Source organism: Bos indicus, chromosome 18 (assembly GCF_029378745.1).
Source record: "Bos indicus isolate NIAB-ARS_2022 breed Sahiwal x Tharparkar chromosome 18, NIAB-ARS_B.indTharparkar_mat_pri_1.0, whole genome shotgun sequence".
Taxonomy (NCBI): Eukaryota; Metazoa; Chordata; class Mammalia; order Artiodactyla; family Bovidae; genus Bos; species Bos indicus.
This window is the reverse complement of record NC_091777.1, coordinates 5,670,608-5,688,652: the sequence shown is the minus strand read 5'-3', so window position 1 is coordinate 5,688,652 and position 18,045 is coordinate 5,670,608. Positions and strand designations below refer to the sequence as shown.

The window sequence follows — 18,045 nt, the reverse complement described above, 5'->3', positions numbered from 1 at the left end:
AATGCACACAAGATGCAGAGAGGAAACCTGGAACAATATTCAGAATGTGGGATGGCATGAGCAAGACCGCCAAAGACAGCTTACTAGGCTGAAATTTACAAGATCCCTAGGAGTGATTTTTTTTTTTTCTGAGATTAAATCAAGGATGGGACTCTCCTTAGCTCAGCATATACGTTTTCTAGGCCATAAAAAATGGCTTGCAACAGCGTTTTGGTTCACAAGTGTTTACTGCATTTATGATGTAGCAGTAACAAATCAGTGGTAAAGAATACACCTGCCGATGCAGGAAACACAGGTTTGATCCCTGAATTAGGAAGATCCCCTGGAGAAGGAGATGGCAACCCGCTCCAGTATCTTGCCTGGGAAATCCCATGGACAGAGAAGCCTGACGGGCTACAGTCCATGGGGTCGCAAAGAGTCGGACATGACTGAGTGACTGACAAAACTTGATTGGGGCTTCCCAGGTGGCACTACTGGTAAAGAATCCAACACAGGAGATGCAAGAGACAGTGGTTCAGTCCCTGAGTTGGGAAGATCCCCTGGAGTAGGAAGTGGGCAACCCACTCCAGTATTCTTGTCTGAAAAATTCCATGGACAGAGAAGCCTGGCGGGCTAGAGTCCAAGGGGCTGCAAAGAATTGGACACGACTGAGTGACTGAGTACACATAGAGATTTGATTAGGTATGTTATCTTCTCAGACCATCTGACTCTGCTACTGTCAGAGGAAATCAACAGCATCTTCAGAGATCGGACAGAGCAGTGGAGACTCGGGCAATTTCGATGAGAAAGTGACTGGCTCTGGATTGAATTATTTCCCTATAGGATATTAAAGTTTCTTTCCAAATCACGTTTAGGTTGGCATTTCTCACTTCCTGTCTGCAAATTCTGCTCCACAGCCTCTGATAAAGTCAGACAGAAGAAGTCTTGGTACCATGAGGACTGCACACTTTATATAAACTCAGTTAAGCAAACTTTATCCTAATTAGGTTGAATCTGATTTGTCATCTGATCATCATCAAGTTAGGAAACATATACCCAGGCCACAGCCTTTTTGGCTCTTAGAAATGTCTATAGCTGGCACTAAAGTAGAAGATGAACAAATATGTGTTGAATGAATGAATAAATGAAGGAATGAATGATGGAGCTGTTGAGTGGAAAGAGAAGTGTGTTCTAATCAGCCAGAGGAGGGTGTGAATCCTAGTTTTGCAATTTATTACTGGCTTTTCACCATGAAAAGGGAAACAACCCAGAGAAAGTAGCTCTATGAATTCATTTCCTATTGTTGCTACAAAAAATTACCATCTAGTTCCATGGCTAAAAACAAATAAAACCAATTTATTCTGCCAGAGTTTTATATTGTAATAGGATATATATTACATTATATACAGAGGTTTTATATTGCAGTTCTGGAGATCAGAAATCCAAAATGGGTTGCCTGAGGCTAAAATCAAGGTTTTTAGCAGGGTTGTGTTCCTTTTGGAAGCTCCAGGGGAGTCCCTTTCTCTGTCTCTTTCAGCATTGAGGGACTGCCCACAGCCCTTGGCTTATGGTCTCTTCCTCCATCCTTGAGGCCAGCAGTGTAACATCTCTGAATCTCCTTCTGACTCTTTTTATCAGACCCACCTGGATAATTCAGAAGGGTCTCTCCACCTCAAGGTCCTTTCCTTAATCCCATCTGCACAATCCCTTTTGCTGTATAAGGGATTAGGACGTGGATGTCTGGGGTGGGGTGGGGGGAGTCAGGGATGGAGAGAGAAAGAGAGAATCACCCTGCCTACCACAGCTGTGCTGTGCACCAAGTCGCTTCAGTCACGTCTGACTCTTTGTGACCCTATGGACCATAGCCCACCAGGCTCCTCTGTCCATGGGATTCTCCAGGGAAGAACACTGGAGTGGGTTGCCATTTCCTCTTCTAGAGGATCTTCCCAACCCAGGGGTTGAACCCATGTCTCATGTCTCCTGCTGCCCACTGCAGCTGAGCCAAATTTATCCAATGGTGATGGGCAACACCCTGTACCTTTCCAGAGCATCACAGATAGCTCATGAAAAGTACTCCCCAGGGAGCCCACCCCCCCATCATGAGGGCAGTGGCTGGCTGTCTTCTTGGGAGGAATCTAGGTCTGCCCCGGAGGTGGCCCGCTGGTCTTTCCACCATGGGGTGGTGACATGGTCTGGGCTCCCTTCAGAACCTGTTGGTTTTTTATAAGACTGTGTCAAGTCCACCCCATCTCACTTGAGTGTTCACATATGTGGATATGTGCTTGGCAAAAAGACTTTCCTCTCACGGTAACCTTGAACTCCATGCTGCATGCGTATTTGTGCATGCTAAGTCATTTCAGTTATGTTTGATTCTTTGTGACCCTATGGACCGTAGCCCATCAAGCTCCTCTGTCCATGAGATTCTCCAGGCAAGAACCCTGGAGTGAGTTGCCATGCCCTTCTCTAGGGCATCTTCCCAACCTAGGGATCGAACCCGTGTCTTTTGTCTCCTGCATGGGCAGGCAGGTTCTTTATCATTGGTGCTACCCGGGAAGCCCCCATGCCACATACCACCCATCAAATCTTGATTGGGAAAAATGCTACTTAGAGACCCAAGCACCTGAGAGCCGGAAGTCCAACCCCACCCTTCAAGTGTCCTTGGGTTTAGCCAGACCACATCCTTTTGGCCCCAGGCTATTCACTTTCACTAAACTTTGCTTTACTTAGTGCTATTAGATTATGAAACAAGCACACCATAAGAAACAGCATCACAGGAGAAGTTGCATTTATGGTAACTGTTCTGTGAGTGGATGTTCATTACATGTCAGCATACATTTCTTATGAGAAACGACAGATAATTATCCCTGGCCTTAAAATCAGCACTGGGATTTCCCTGGTGGCTCGGTGGTTAAGACTCTGGGCTTTCACTGCAGGAGCATGGGTTTGATACCTGGTGGAGGAACTGAGATCCCACAGCCTGCATGGCCTGGCCAAAAGCAAAGTAACTAACAAACACCCCAGTACTGGTTATGGTTTTCCTGGTGACTGGTTTATCTCCATCAAATGAACACAAGTGCACATGGCTGATCATTTTTCTCCCTTTGCACAACCCACTCTTAGGAAGCCAAGAAGCTTCAGCAAAGCTATAAGACATCAAAGCCTGCATTATATGCACCATTAGTTATCCACCCTCATTGTCCCTTTTCCCCAGTTCCTTCCTGTTTCACATTTTATTTCTTACTGTCCTTTAGTTTAGTTCAGAGTTTAGTCCTTTCGTGTCTGTGAGCCCAGAATAAGGCATGGTAAGAACTTCTGTTATTTCCCAAGACGTTTTTTTCTCTTTTGTGAGACCCAGGTCCCTGATACATTTCTCTTGGTTCCAAGAAGAACAAACTCAAATGAAAAACAAAAAATCAAAACATATAACCAAACAACGTCAATGCCGATGTTTCGACACAGACTCTCAGCAGAACTGAATCCAGCTCCACTGTAAAGCCTGGCACTGAGGCTGATAAAAGGAAAACAGGTCTCACACGTTACGTGCCGAGCACACCGAGCTCATAAATACCAGCGTTCTAAATGGCTTGCTTGCTGTTAACAGATTCACTGGCACTGAAATCCATTTCTTTTCTGGGGGATATTTAACTTTTATTGTATCTTTACTCATGGTCAAAAGACATTGGCAAATTTGCCAAAGTGATTGAAGATATTCTTCTTAAAGGCATTCCTTGTCTTCTTGGAAAGGAAAACCAGAAATGAGTTGTACAGTATATAAGGTTTTGGTAGTTGTAGAAAGCCAAGATTAAAAACAAAAAAAAAACAACCTTAGTAGAACCACCAATGAAAAAAATCTTTAAGATATACGCAACCTAAGAGTTCATCTCTGAGTTCATAAAACAACAGAATCCTCAACCCCAAGAACCTCTCACGCCCTACTGGACAGTGTATCCAGACCCTCTCTTTTTAATCTCTATCCCCATAGAGCCCAAGACGTAGTATGTATTCAATGCACAGTCACTGAATTAGTGAGTAACATCTCACTCTCTGTCCATGGAATTTCCCAGTCAAGACATGACTAGTGACTGAGCACAAGTACCTCTCATTCTCAAAGGTTGGAGTTCTCCTCCAACCCCAAGACACCTAGGGGAACACAGTGCTTGCCCTGGGGCAGGTTGGCAGTGCATATGATGTGACTGGTACTGAGATCCATCCAAACCATGAAAGAAATCTCTGCCATTCCTGAGCTCCAGGGAAGCAATTTTAATTTCCTTTATTTCTTCCCTTGTCAAAACATGCCTTACAGGTGACATTCCTACAAGCAACCGCTCTCATGGGTAGACTTAGGTTAAAGTGCCATTCCCACTGTGCTAGTACAATCTCCATCTGCCTCCCTGCCACTCAAGAAAATATATCAGAACACAAATGAACAAGGACACCATTACTCTGGGAAGTATCACGAATTTGTGGCAACTTACTGAAAAGAGTAAAGCCTCCGCCATTTTGGCATTTCAGATAATGTTAGTAGTACATGACCTACGGAGCATCTCACAGTGATTGACATGAAGGTTCACTGGGATGCCAAGGCTGAGAGTGAGTGCTTCTCTACAGAATCCACCACTGAGACACACCATCTAAGAGATCTTTCCAAACTCCAGAGAAACCATCTCTGAGGCTCACATTAACCCCAACACATTCATCCTTATGAACTCTGCCACGCACGTGAGATTCAGGAGAACCACAGTGATCATCTCTACGAATGGACACAGCTCACAAAGAAACATCATCAACCGCGTGTCACTCCACTCTCTCCACCCTGACCTCGGGGAGGAGGACGCACAGCAGCCCACTCACCACGCCGCCGCCAGCCGAGTGTATGAGCACAGACATCCCTTCTCGGAGGTTGGCGACTTCGAAGAGCATCATGTAGGCGGTGACGAAGTTCATGGGGAAGGCAGCGGCCTCAGAGAAGCTCATGTCCTCGGGGATCTTGTAGACAAATTCCACAGGTGTGCACACTACCTCTGCCCAGGCGCTGTAATTGACAAATGCCATGACGCGGTCCCCGATCTGGCGAGAGGGAAGCACGGCGTGAGTGGAGGTTTCTTAGTCTTTTTTGAGAGATTTCTCAAGTACACTTAATGATCTAGCAAAAACTGTAGAGTCCTTCCCAGGGGGGAAAAAAAAGAAACCACAAACCCTAAAATATGCACACCTTCACCTCACCTGCCTTTTGAGGCATTTGTGGATGCTCTGAACCAATCTCTGCAAGCTTCCCAGAGGCCATGGAAGCCCCGGTCTGTATCCCTCTTCCGGAGCATAAATATCGACGTGCACCACGTTGCACGCCTTGGAATGTTAGCGTCAGAAGGTCACATTACCGATCCGACCTCTCATCTAATCTCCCTGTTTCAGGACGTGGAGGGTCAAAGGGGCAGGGCTGGGAGTCAGTCTGCTCTCTTTGGTTCTCTCCCAGCCCGTATTGATTCCCTGCCAGGCTAGTTCACTGCAGTATTTGCGTCAAAGGTTAGCACCGGATTACCGATGGCATTAGATGTGAAATGTGGTGCGTCAGAAAAGTCATGTAAATCTGAGTGCAGGGAATTGAATAAAAGCAACCAGGCTCAGAGAGAAATAGGAGACTGCCCGCGGGTGTGAGGAGCACACGTATTATACGGCAGGCGTTGTCCTAAGGCTGTCACGTGGTTTACCTCCTGATCGGATGAGGCAGGGCTGAAGACTGCGGTTTTTTTTAATCAGTGGTTTACATAGCCAGACACCAGGCAGAAAAGAAAAGAGTGGTCTTCCCTTTAAAGTGGTTATAATCATGTGCTAAGTTTCCCCCCCCCCCCATAACATATCATTATTCAAGGGAAATACAAAGTAAACCATCACGAACAGCTTATGAGTTGCCAAGTGGTAGTTCAATGGAACCATTCTGCTATCTGACATTAGGCTTGTACTGTGACTCTTCAATGCAATATTCAAATTGTTACTGTCATAGTGATTTCTCAGTAAACTAATGGCTTCCATATATCTGTGTTTTAGTTTACTTTTTTTGTTTTAGTAATTGATTCTACTGTTTTCTTCTAGTTTAGCCTTTCTCTTTTACCTCTGTTCAACAAACTACAACAAAAGCCTCCCATGAGACTGGTTTTTTTTATAGCTCCATATTACAGATGAACGATGAGAGGTTTTTGCAGACACTTAAACTGAAGCAAAGAGAAGATCACGTCACTGATCTGACTCAAAAGTCATGCAGCCAGAGAGCAGCTGGACCTGGATGTGAACATAGCGAGGCTGACTCCAGATACAAATAGTTCATTCATTACACCTAAGTGCTACAAAGAAGACACTGAGTTATATAAGAGTGTGCAACAGGGGAAACCCACCAAGTCTGGGAATATTAGTCTAAGGTCTTTAAGTTCCAGTTTCCTTGGCTCTTACATGGGTTTAATATTAGGAACGGCTCCTTATGAGATTAAATAAAATAATAAGCAAGCAACCTACATGGCATGGTGCATGTAAACTGAGCAAAGAACAGTCAGTGCCAGCTCTTAAGAAGCCTGGTTCCTGATCTCCCATGGAATTCACACTTTAATGATCGAAAGCTAAATCTTTGACCCACTGAGTTTCATGAAGCAGAGGAAGAGCTGTCTAGTGAGGAAACTGATGGGTGGGAGAGGCTGTCTCATGGGCAGTGAGGGTCAATCCTTAGAAGCATTGAGAATCAAAGGATGCTGTCAGGAACATCATGGCTTGGACCAGAGGATCGCTCAGGTCTAATACCGGCATCCTCCTTTTTCAGAGTCATGCAAACCTAAAGCTCTGTCATAGCACCACAGAGTAGCTGATGACACGCGGTGTAAACATAGTGTGGGAAAAGAGTATCTCAACCACCGTGACAGTGATGGTCATACCACCCCAGACCACCCTGACAGTAATGGTCATGCCATCCCAGCAGAGTTGTCTGCTCCAGGCCTCTCATTTCATTATCAAAACGTCAAAAAGAGGGGTCAGCCATCAGATAAACCCTAATCTCAGAGTCCAGAGGTGGGAAACTTTTTAAAAAATATCTAATTCACCTCATTATTTGATTCTGTTAGGGAAAAGAAATTAGTTTTTGGCAACGCAGCCCAAATGATTCCTTTTCTGCAGTGCTCCCGGCAATAATTTTTCAAGGCTTCCTTGTAATCGATCAAGCCAAGACAGCTAGCTATTCCATGTGTTGCTGTGTGGAATTCTATCTCCAACATGATTGAAAATCTTAAGTCAGACTTATAGAGGGCATATTAGTATTGGTTTTTCTCCCCAATCACGCCCTGACTAGAAACCCGTAGGTGGCTTCTTTTATTTGTGCAGCTGAAAGGACTGGAGGAGGGGTGGAGGAGATGATGGATCAATCTGACAATAAGCAAGCCAGGGCTAACTAGCAAAAGAAAGATCATACATAAGGGAAAATATATATAATCAGGCACAGTGATTCCTCCCTATAAACCAAGGTCAACCCATCCCTAAAATGATGGGTTGTTTATCCAGTGCTCAGGATTGATAGAGCAAACGGTATGCTCTTTTCCTTTGGGACCACGTGGAGGAATGAAGAACAGATTGTATTTCTTATACGCAGCATTTTCAGGGAGAGACGGTGCTGCCTCTGGTTATATTGCCTACCTGGGGACAGAAAATGTAAAGTCACAGAGAAGAAAAGAAAAAGCACAATTACTTCTCTCTGAACGTTTTTCTGCCGTGTTATCGGAAACCACTGACAAAAAGACAGATGAGCTGGTTGAGGGGTCCAGACATTCATCATAATGAATTTGGAGCATATTGATATTTTCAAAGTATACTGAGGCTCTGAGGCACTGAGACCAAGCAGCAGGCTCAAAATCGATTCCGAGGGGATTTTGGCATTGCCTTTTACAGGATTTTTCTTCCTGTATTAACCATCCAATGCAGCATTTGCAGGTGGGGAGGAGGGGTAAAGATTGTGGGACTGTAGGAAGAATCAAAAGTCTCTAGTGGTTTGAATTCAGGTTCACCTTCTACTTGCTCTCATTCTGACCGCATGGAAAACTACCAAACCCTTCTGAACTTCATCTCTAAGGGGATAATAATCTTTACGTTGCAGGGTTGTGATGGGGCTGAAAAACAGTAACTTGCCCATGTTTCTAGTTATGATGGATTCTCAAGTGTGAGGTCTCTTTGTCTCTCCGTGGGGAAGCACTAAAGTTTAATGAGAGCTCTTATGCCTGATTTCCAATGGCTTTTCTTGCTCTCAACTACCACAATTTTGTATAGTTGATTTGCCCATAGGTTTTTCAGTTTTCATAGACCAGATCCTATTTGATTTATATGGTAATGGTAAATAGGATATTTTCAGTGATTAAAAATTTTGTTATTGGGAGTTATGTACATGTACAAAAACAGAATTATATAATAACCCTTTGTAGACTTGTCTTACTCCCCAAGCCACCAACCCATAGCCAATTCTGTCTTACTGTCAGATAACTCTACCCTTTGTCTTTACATTTTTCATCCAAAAATGCCCTTTCTCAATGTCTGAAATAATGACTTATAAGTGATTAGAAGAAACAGAGGCTATTTCTCACCAACCTTTGCATTTTGTAATTAACTTCTGAGCCTGATGTGATGGCGAAATGGGAGCCACGAGTAGAGAGAGGAGGGGTGTACGCTTGGTTAACCCATGGCCAAATCCATAGTTGTATTCATTTTAATCTTTTTAAAAAAACATTTTTCTTTTTAAAAATCTTTTTAATAGCTATAAAGTGAATAAAGGGGATGTTAAGGTTTCCCCTGGCCACTTCACCAGACTGTTGCGAGGAGTTGTAACAAGATGGTCCCTGAGAAAGGCATGAAACACTGGGAAAGTCCTATCACTTATGAATATCGTGTGTGAAACAGATAGCTGATGGGAGCCGCTGACGGCACGGGGGGCTCCAGGCCATGCTCTGTGAGGGGTGGGGCGAGGCTGGGGGAGGTTCAGGAGTTGGGGACATATGTGTGCCCACGGCTGATTCACTCGTATGGCAGAAATCAACACACTACTATCGGGCAATTATCCTTCAATTGAAATAAATTTTAAAAAGCAAATAACAAGAAGACATGTTACAGATGATTTCAAATGCATTTTGCATAATGTTTTGTTTAATCTTGTATTATTTCAATAGATTCCAGATAAATATCACCCTTTCAGTCAGAAGTCAAAACATTACCTCAAATCCTTTAACGCTGTCCCCTAGGGCTTCAACAATCCCAGAACACTCAAATCCTGGCACCAGCGGGGTCTTGGGAGGGGTGTCGATATTCCCCTGGCGCACCATCAAGTCAATGAAGTTTAAACCACTGTAAACAGCAAAATGAAAAGAGAGAAATTCACGATGAGATGGAAAGAAAGCACTGGCTTGACTCTTCTTTCCTTCCCATCCCCTCCCTCCCCTTCCTCCCCCCAGTTCCTCTCTTCTTTCTTTTTTAACTTTCTGGAAAAATGTGTCTAATAATAACGTTACTTAGCTAGATGTCACCAAGAAAGCAAAACAATTACCTCTCTAGACAACTCATGCTTTCTCAGCCCTTCAAATGGCATCTGCAGCGTTCACGCTCTAATTCAAGAGAGAGCCTCGTTGTCCCCACTCACAGCCTCCTTACTCTAACTCTAAAAATGTATTGACCAGCCTGGTCATTAGCCATTCTAGCACTTAATTGAGGGAAAAAAAAATACTAGGAAGAGCTTATAAGAAGAAACACAGAAAGCAGCCAGACATAATGGCCACCCACCTATCTATGAAAAAGAAAGAGAAGAAAAGATCTAACTTAAAAGGTCTCAAATAGACTGTCACAAGTAGCTCAGCTGGTAAAGAATCCACCTGCAATGCAGGAGACGCAGGTTCCATTCCTGGGTTGGGAAGAGCCTCTGGAGAAGGGACAGGCTACCCACTCCAGTGTTCTTGGGCTTCCTTTGTGGCTCAGCTGGTATGTGGGAGCCATACAGGCTACCCACTCCAGTACTCTGGCCTGGAGAATTCCAGGGTCACAGAGTCAGACATGACTGGGCAACTTTCGCTTTCACTTTCAACCATCTCACAGACTTACACCAGCACCGCGACATAAAGGCCAGCCGTAATGGTGACCGTGAGCCATCAAGAGACCAGGCTGGGTGCGCCTGCAGGACGGTGACTCAAAAGAGAGAGGTCAAAGGGACAGGCCAGTGGGTGTGGGAAGACTGGAAGGCTTGTTTCAAAAACCTGAGTTGTCTCTGGCTGAGAGAAATTGTTTGGTATTCTCTATAGACATATTACTTTTGAAGTAAGAAAGTTATCATTAAACTATATCAAAGTCATTGCCTTGGAAATCCACATACTTGATTGTAATGATGCTACCAATGTTCCAAACTATTGGTTGTTTTTTTAAGAGCTACAATTGAGAATTGCATTTAACAGCTGTGAAGGAATGAAGTGAGAAAGCATGTATGTGAAATACACGAGCACGTATTTTTTTCACACATGTGGCTCTAACGTACTTCCTGTTTTCACAAGCTGCCATCTAAGGAAGACATGGGTTGGAGAAACCAAAGTCCTCGGTCTGGCCCAAGGCCTATTGGCCTCTGACCACAGCTTCTCTCGCAAGCAGAAGACTTGAACTCTTTCTTAAACACAGCTTGTCCGTTTCTTCCTCGGCCTCTTTGCAGCCAGGGACACAGGACGTCTACCTTCCACCTCTGGTCTCCACTTGTCAGTCTCATCCATAGCAATGGACAGGGGCAAGGAGGGTGACTTCCTTGAAAGGTGGATTAGAGTCACCCCTTTCTCAAGGTTTTTCTAGTCACAAATGAGGCCAGATTCACATATTCCCCCCACCGAAGTATCTCTGACGTGTGCCCTTTCTGAAGACAGCTGCATGCCTCACACTTCTTGGCTCCCAGAATACCTGGCATGCCTCATACCCACAGCAACACAGTAGGTACTCAAGCAACACACACTGAATCAAGGAATATTCATGAATATTCAAAAACACGTGCTGCCAGGTTGAGTACTAACGCCTTTTAGAAAACAGCCAAGGGATGCTCAGAGTCATGGACACCCTTCTGAAATGTGTGTGTAGACTTCCAACCATCCTGTTTCGATGTTTAATAGTTCTTAGGGCCACTTAGTAACCAAAATGTTCTCCAATAATGTGGCTGAATAAAGTCTCAATTCCACGACTTCTCCCTGGGTAACCTTGGGTCGGTTATGCAACCTCTCTAAGCCTCAGTTTCCTCATCTGTGAAATGGGAGTTATGAGAGCACCCGTATCACAGGGTTGTTGGGAAAACTGATGAGAGTCAGGCATTGTGCCAAGTAAAAAGTACGTACTCAATAATAATAATATCTGTGTCTTCTATTAAGAAGGCTGAAGTGTGAGATATATTTTGGGAAGATTCCCATTAAATGAGAGTGAAAAATCATTTCAGAGCTGAAATGGGAAAACTTGAGCTATCTGTAAGCTTCGCTTCTGTGAAATAGCCCATTTTCCGACACAATCAAATAAATAAAACATCACTGTATAACAATAAAAGGAATTTCTACGTCCCAAATCAAACACTCCATCTCATGTCACACATATTTCAGCTCACCGTGTTATATCCTCCATGTGAAAACTTATGATTTCCCAAGACCCCTGATGGAGAAATGGCAGAAGAGATGACTTGACAGTGCTGTAAACGCGCCAGCCCCTTGGACAAGGTTTCAGCCGAGATGCCTGTCGCACTGCTCTGTAGGGCAGCCTTCAGTTTCCATCCAGCATGAAGCGGGTGCAGTGATTATAAATGAGGAGGCAGCTACTCAATGCCAGAGAGAAGGGCCAAGACTTATAGAGCCTTATATAAGGGCTTAGCCTCTATAAGGGCCAAGACCTTATAGAGCCAGGAGCACCCCGTTTTCTCAGTGAGGCATGCACTCAGGATTGTGGAGGAAGCCAGTCACCTTCAGGATGGAAACATGAAGGAGGTGTGTCCCACGTGAGGGGGGATGGGTCAGTGTTGTTTATCTCAGCAGAGAGGAGGTGACGAGGTGGTGACGAAGCACCTTTATGCTACATCAGACCTGTTTCATCGTGTCTGCCCATGCACCTCCTCCTCAAATGGAGCCAGCCAGCATTTACTGAGGGCCTCATTTGGGGCAGAAACTGGGATAAACATTTTCCTTTTGTTATTTAAGACTCAACAACACTCCTACAAAGTATGAACTATCATACCCACTTTTCAGATGAGGAAACTTAGGCTCAACAAGTTACTTGTGTAAAGTCTCATCTGTGGAAACTGTCGAAGTCAGGATTCAAATCCAAGCCAAGTCCAGAACCTGGGACCTCACAGATGACACCCTAGTCCCTCTTCACAGGGACTCCATCCACTGCCGTTGATGAAGGGGGGCACATCCAGGGCCCACATTTATAACTTCCTATCTCTTTGCCAGCTGACACTACCAATGGTTGGACCCAGTGTTGGAGGAGTGGCCAATCCTAGTTTGAGCAGGAGCGCATGCAGCATAAAGCAAATGAGCTGGTCCAAGAACTGGATCTCAGAAACCATGAATTGGAAAACATGCATCAAGAGAACAACTTGGTACCAGAGAGGATGTCAAAAGGTAGGACTGAGCCAGGTCGCAGAGCCAACCCAGCAGCTTCCACCAGGGTCAGCTATACACACCTCACTGCTGAATTACCAAGGCTGGAAGAGCCCACACTCGACCTGTGGTGCCTCCTTGCCCCATGTGCCCCCTGCCGTCAGATACCTAAGGGGCCCTTGGATACTTCACATACGTGTTTATAACAGGGCTCTTCGTTGGGTTATGTGTGTGGTTTCTGCCTCATGAACCCAAAATACAAATGAAAACAAATACTAGAATCAATATCCGTAAATCACTCACTGGACAACCATTAATGACCTCATTTTTTTCCCCCCAAGCAAAACAAGTAACATTGTTTAGCAATAATAAGTTCCTTGCCCAAGACCACACAGACAGTGAATGGTGAAGGAAAGGACTTAAACTTGGGTCTGTCAAACACGTTTTTCTTCCCACTCCCTCAGGAAAAAACACAGGGAGAGGCATATCAAGCCATGCATCATCATTATAATAGTTTCTAATTTTCTCTAAAATTCCCTGGTGGCTCAGATGGTAAAGCGCCTGTCTACAGTGCAGGAGACCTGGGTTCAATCCCTAGGTCGGGAAGATTCCCTGGAGAAGGAAACGGCAACCCACTCCAGTACTCTTGCCTAGAAAATCCCATGGACGGAGGAGCTTGGTGCAGGCTACTGTCCATGGGGTCGCAAAGAGTCGGGCATGGCTGAGCGACTTCACTTGCACCTTTGGGAATTCTGAGGCGGGGGGCACTGACTATGCCTGATGATTCGGGCCCACACCAGGGGTGACCGTCAGATGTCTTTCTTGCTGACTTTTTATGTGACTCTCTTAAACATCTGAAGTGAAGTGAAGTGAAGTCCCTCAGTCGTGTCCGACTCTTTGTGACCCCATGGACTGTAGCCTACTATGCTCCTCTGTCCATGGGATTTTCCAGGCAAGAGTACTGGAGTGGGTTGCCATTTCCTTCTCCAGGGGATCTTCCTGACCCAGGGATCAAACCCAGGTCCCCTGCACTGTAGGCAGATGCTTTACTGTCTGAGCCACCGGGGAAGTCCACCAGGGAAGTCCTTAAACATCTGAGGGCACTGCAAAAAGAAATAGTACTGCAAGGTGCTCGATGCAAAAATGCAACCCTGTGTTTCTCCAAGACTGACACAGTTAGAAAAGTAAGGCTTTTGTTCCCTCCTATATTAAATTATTAGTCAAATGAGAGGCTTAAAGTGTTATTACTGAGATTTACAGTGTTTCAGACATATAGCAAAGTGATTTAGTTTTTTACATATGTATATATACATATATATATCATGTGTATATATATATACATATATATATACACACACAGTTTTTCAGATTCTTTCCCACCATAGATTATTAAAAGATATTAAACATAGCTATGGTTTTTCCAGTGGTCATGTATGGATGTGAGAGTTGGACTGTGAAGAAAACTGAGCGCCGAAGAATTGATGCTTTTGAGCTGTGGTGTTGGAGAAGACTCTTGAGAGTCCCTTGGACTGCAAGGAGATCCAACCAGTCCATTCTGAAGGAGATCAGCCCTGGGATTTCTATGGAAGGAATGATGCTAAAGCTGAAACTCCAGTACTTTGGCCACACTGGGAGGGATTGGGGGCAGGAGGAGAAGGGGGCAACAGAGGATGAGATGGCTTGATGGCATCACCAACTCGATGGACGTGGGTCTGGGTGAACTCCGGGAGTTGGTGACAGGGAGGTCTGGCGTGCTGTGATTCATGGGGTCGAAAAGAGTCGGACATGACTGAGCAACTAAATTGAACTGAACTGAAACATAGCTCCTTTGCTGTAGTAGGTCCCTTTTTTAATCTATTTGATAGACAGTAGTGTATATCCGCTAATCCTAAATTCCTAAATTTATCCCTCCACCCCCCCCCTTTGGTAACCATATGTTTGTTTTCTTTGTGAGTCTATTTTTGTTTTTTAAATAAGCTCAAATGTGTCAGTTTTCAGATTGCACATATAAATGACAATGTATAATACTTGTCTTTCTCTGTCTTGCTTGCCTCACTTAGTATGATGGTCTGTGAGCTCATCCATGCTGCTGCAGATAGCGTCATTTCGTTCTTTTTTATGGCTGAGTGATCTTCCATCATACGTATGCATGTATCAGGTGTGTGTGTGTGTGCTCAGTCGCTTCAGTGTCGTCCGACTCTCTGCAGCCCTATGGACTGCAGCCCGCCAGGCTCCTCTGTCCGTGGGATTCTCCAGGCAAGAATACTGGAGTGGGTTGCCATGGCCTCCTCCAGGGGATCTTTCCAACCCAGGGATTGATTCCATGTTTCTTATGTCTCCTGCACTGGCAGGCGGGTTCTTTACCACTAGCACCGCCTGGGAAGCCCAGGCATGTACCACATCTTCTTTATCCATTCATCTGTTGATGGGCATTTAGATTCTTCCCACGTCTTCACTATTGTAAACAGCACTGCAATTAACATAGGGGTGTGTATCTTCTCAAAGTATAGTTCTATGCCCAGGAGTGGCATTGCAGGATCAAATGGCAACTCTATTTTTAGATTTTTAAGGAATCTCCCTGATGTTCTCCATAGGGGCTGTACCAATTTACATTGCCACCAACAATGTAGGTGGGCTCCCTTTTCTGTATACCCTCTTCAGCATTTATTATTTGTAGGTTTTTCAGTGATGCCATTCTGATACTTCATTGTGGGCTTGAGTTACATTTCATTACTAATTAGCAATGTTAGGCATCTTTTCACCTGCCTGTTGCTTGTTTTGAATGTCTTCTCTGGAGAAATGTCTGTTTAGGTCTTTGGCCCACTTTTGGATTGGATTACTTGGTTTGTTGATATTGGATTGTATGAGCTGTTTGTATAATTTGGAAATCTGTCACTTGTCAGTTGTACCATTTGCAAATATTTTTTCCAAGACTGTAGGTTGTCTTTTCATTTTGTTTATGGTTTCCTTTGCCGTGCAAAAGCTTCTGAGTTATTTCTTCAAGGACACCAGTAAGTGGATGACTGAAAAATCAGCCCAGCTATCAGTTCAGTTAGTCAGTTCAGTTACTCAGTCATATCCAACTCTTTGCGACCCCATGAATCGCAGCACGCCAGGCCTCCCTGTCCATCACCAACTCCTGGAGTTACTCAGACTCGTGTCCATCAAGTCAGTGATGCCATCCAGCCATCTCATCCTCTGTCGTCCCCTTCTCCTCCTGCCCCCAATCCCTCCCAGCATCAGACTCTTTTCCAATGAGTCAACTCTTTGCATTAGGTGGCTAAAGTACTGGAGTTTCAGCTTCAGCATCAGTCCTTCCAATGAACACCCAGGACTGATCTCTTTTAGAGTGGACTGGTTGGATCTCTTGCAGTCCAAGAGACTCTCAAGAGTCTTCTCCAACACCACAGCTCAAAAGCACCAATTCTTCGGCTCTCAGCTTTCTTCACTGTCCAACTCTCACATCCATACATGACCACTGGAAAAACCATAGCCTTGACTAGACGGACGTTTGTTGACAAAGTAAAGTCTCTGCTTTTCAATGTGCTATCTAGGTTGGTCATAACTTTCCTTCCAAGGAGTAAATGTCTTTTAATTTCATGGCTGCAATCACCATCTGCAGTTATTTTGGAGCCCAAAAAAATAAAGTCTGACACTGTTTCCACTGTTTCCCCATCTATTTCCCATGAAGTTATGGGACCAGATGCCCAGCTATAGTTTATTAATTTTCCAGTTTGAGAGAAAATTGGCCCAAAGAGGGATTTAGCAAAGAAGAGCAAGTAGATGTGGAGAAAGTCCCCTTCTATTTTCCAGGTGAAGGTAAGGTGAAGGTTGCTCATGGGAAAGGGTTTTGGATTTCCTGCCGTCTTGTTCTTCCCAGAGGCCATCAGTGTCCTCGGCACAGATCACTAGACAAAGGACAATGTGATGAAAATCTTGAAAATCTTCCAGAATCCTACTTCTCTACTAATGCACCTCAATAGACCCCAATCATATATTTTGACCTCACACTCAATAGGAATCCCTAATCTTGCCCCATCTGGTTCAGTTGAGAGATACGTGGTCACAGAAACCACCTTCAGAAACCCGCTGTTTTACTTTCTGAGGGATTGTTGAACATATCATTTGTTACAATACACGTTCTCTTCTTTATGAAGACTGGGGATTTTCCCTCAAATTTCAACACAGAGGTTTAGTTTACATGGGTCTCACAGGCCCAGCACAGTGTAGAAACTGATCATATTTGTTTCTTTTCATTGGCTACTAGGAAGCTCCGGGCCAAAGTTGTAGCACCCCTCCCTGCAACAGCAGCGCTTTCTGGAATTCATTCTCTATGTCATTCTAACACTCACTATCATCTTAACTTTCTGAATGCTTTGGGGTTGCCATTTTTAAAAGTCTTAGGCTCTGTTATCTTAGATCTCAAACTTGATTGTACACCAGAATTCTGAGGAGTTCTTATTAAAACAGATGGCCGGGTCCCACTCCTGCACTGTTGACTAAGCTGGTCTAGGGCGAGGGTCAAGAAAGCTATGGTACATATACACAATGGAGTATTACTCAGCCATTAAAAAGAATACATTTGAATCAGTTCTAATGAGGTGGATGAAACTGGAGCCTATTATACAGAGTGAAGTAAGCCAGAAAGAAAAACATCAATACAGTATACTAACGCATATATATGGAATTTAGAAAGATGGTAACAATAACCCTGTGTATGAGACAGCAAAAGAGACACTGATGTATAGAACAGTCTTATGGACTCTGTGGGAGAGGGAGAGGGTGGGAAGATATGGGAGAATGGCATTGAAACATGTAAAATATCATGTATGAAACCTGTTGCCAGTCCAGGTTCAATGCATGATACTGGATGCTTGGGGCTAGTGCACTGGGACGACCCAGAGGGATGGTATGGGGAGGGAGGAGGGAGGAGGGTTCAGGATGGGGAACACATGTATACCTGTGGCGGATTCATTTTGATATTTGGCAAAACTAATACAATTTTGTAAAGTTTAAAAAAAATTTAAAAAAAATAAAGAAAAAAAAAAGAATCTGCATTTCTAACAAGCTTCCAGCTGCTGCTGCCGCCGCTGCTCTAAAAAACACACTTAGAGAGCTGCTGCTGTACCATTTCTTTTAAAGCTATCTCAAGTTGTCTTTGGGATGAGACAAGGTAAAAATTAATAGATGATGATTAAGTAGATAAGAAAATGAAAAGCTCTCTCATAGTCCTCTAAGGCAGCTGAATTTTTTGATCCTAGTCCAAAGAATTATATTACTCTTGTTAAATGTGGTCTTATTAGATTAGGTTCATCATTCTGATTTGTCTGGCTCTTTCCTGGATCCTAATTCTTTCATCCAAAAAATTGGCTCTTCCTTTTGGATATGTAGCCTCTGAGAATGCAGATATCAAGCCATTGACTTTTCTGTCCAAATTGCTGATAAAAATTTT

At 44.1% G+C, this 18,045-nt stretch overlaps 1 protein-coding gene and 1 non-coding gene across 2 annotated transcripts in view; one reads left to right on the top strand and one right to left on the bottom strand.

Moving 5' to 3' along the window:
- The window catches only part of VAT1L (vesicle amine transport 1 like), a 166,410-nt gene that overhangs the window by 125,507 nt on the left and 22,858 nt on the right, over window positions 1-18,045 (bottom strand). Inside the window, exons 2-3 of the mRNA XM_019980143.2 lie at window positions 9,210-9,339; window positions 4,831-5,046 (exon numbers count right to left, since the gene is read on the bottom strand). Of these exons, the coding sequence (XP_019835702.2) occupies window positions 4,831-5,046; window positions 9,210-9,339 (346 nt within the window). The remainder of the gene's footprint in view (window positions 1-4,830; window positions 5,047-9,209; window positions 9,340-18,045) is intronic.
- Window positions 5,704-5,860, top strand: LOC139177388 (small nucleolar RNA SNORA15). The gene has a single exon (XR_011561834.1). It is a non-coding gene; the product is annotated as a small nucleolar RNA SNORA15 (small nucleolar RNA).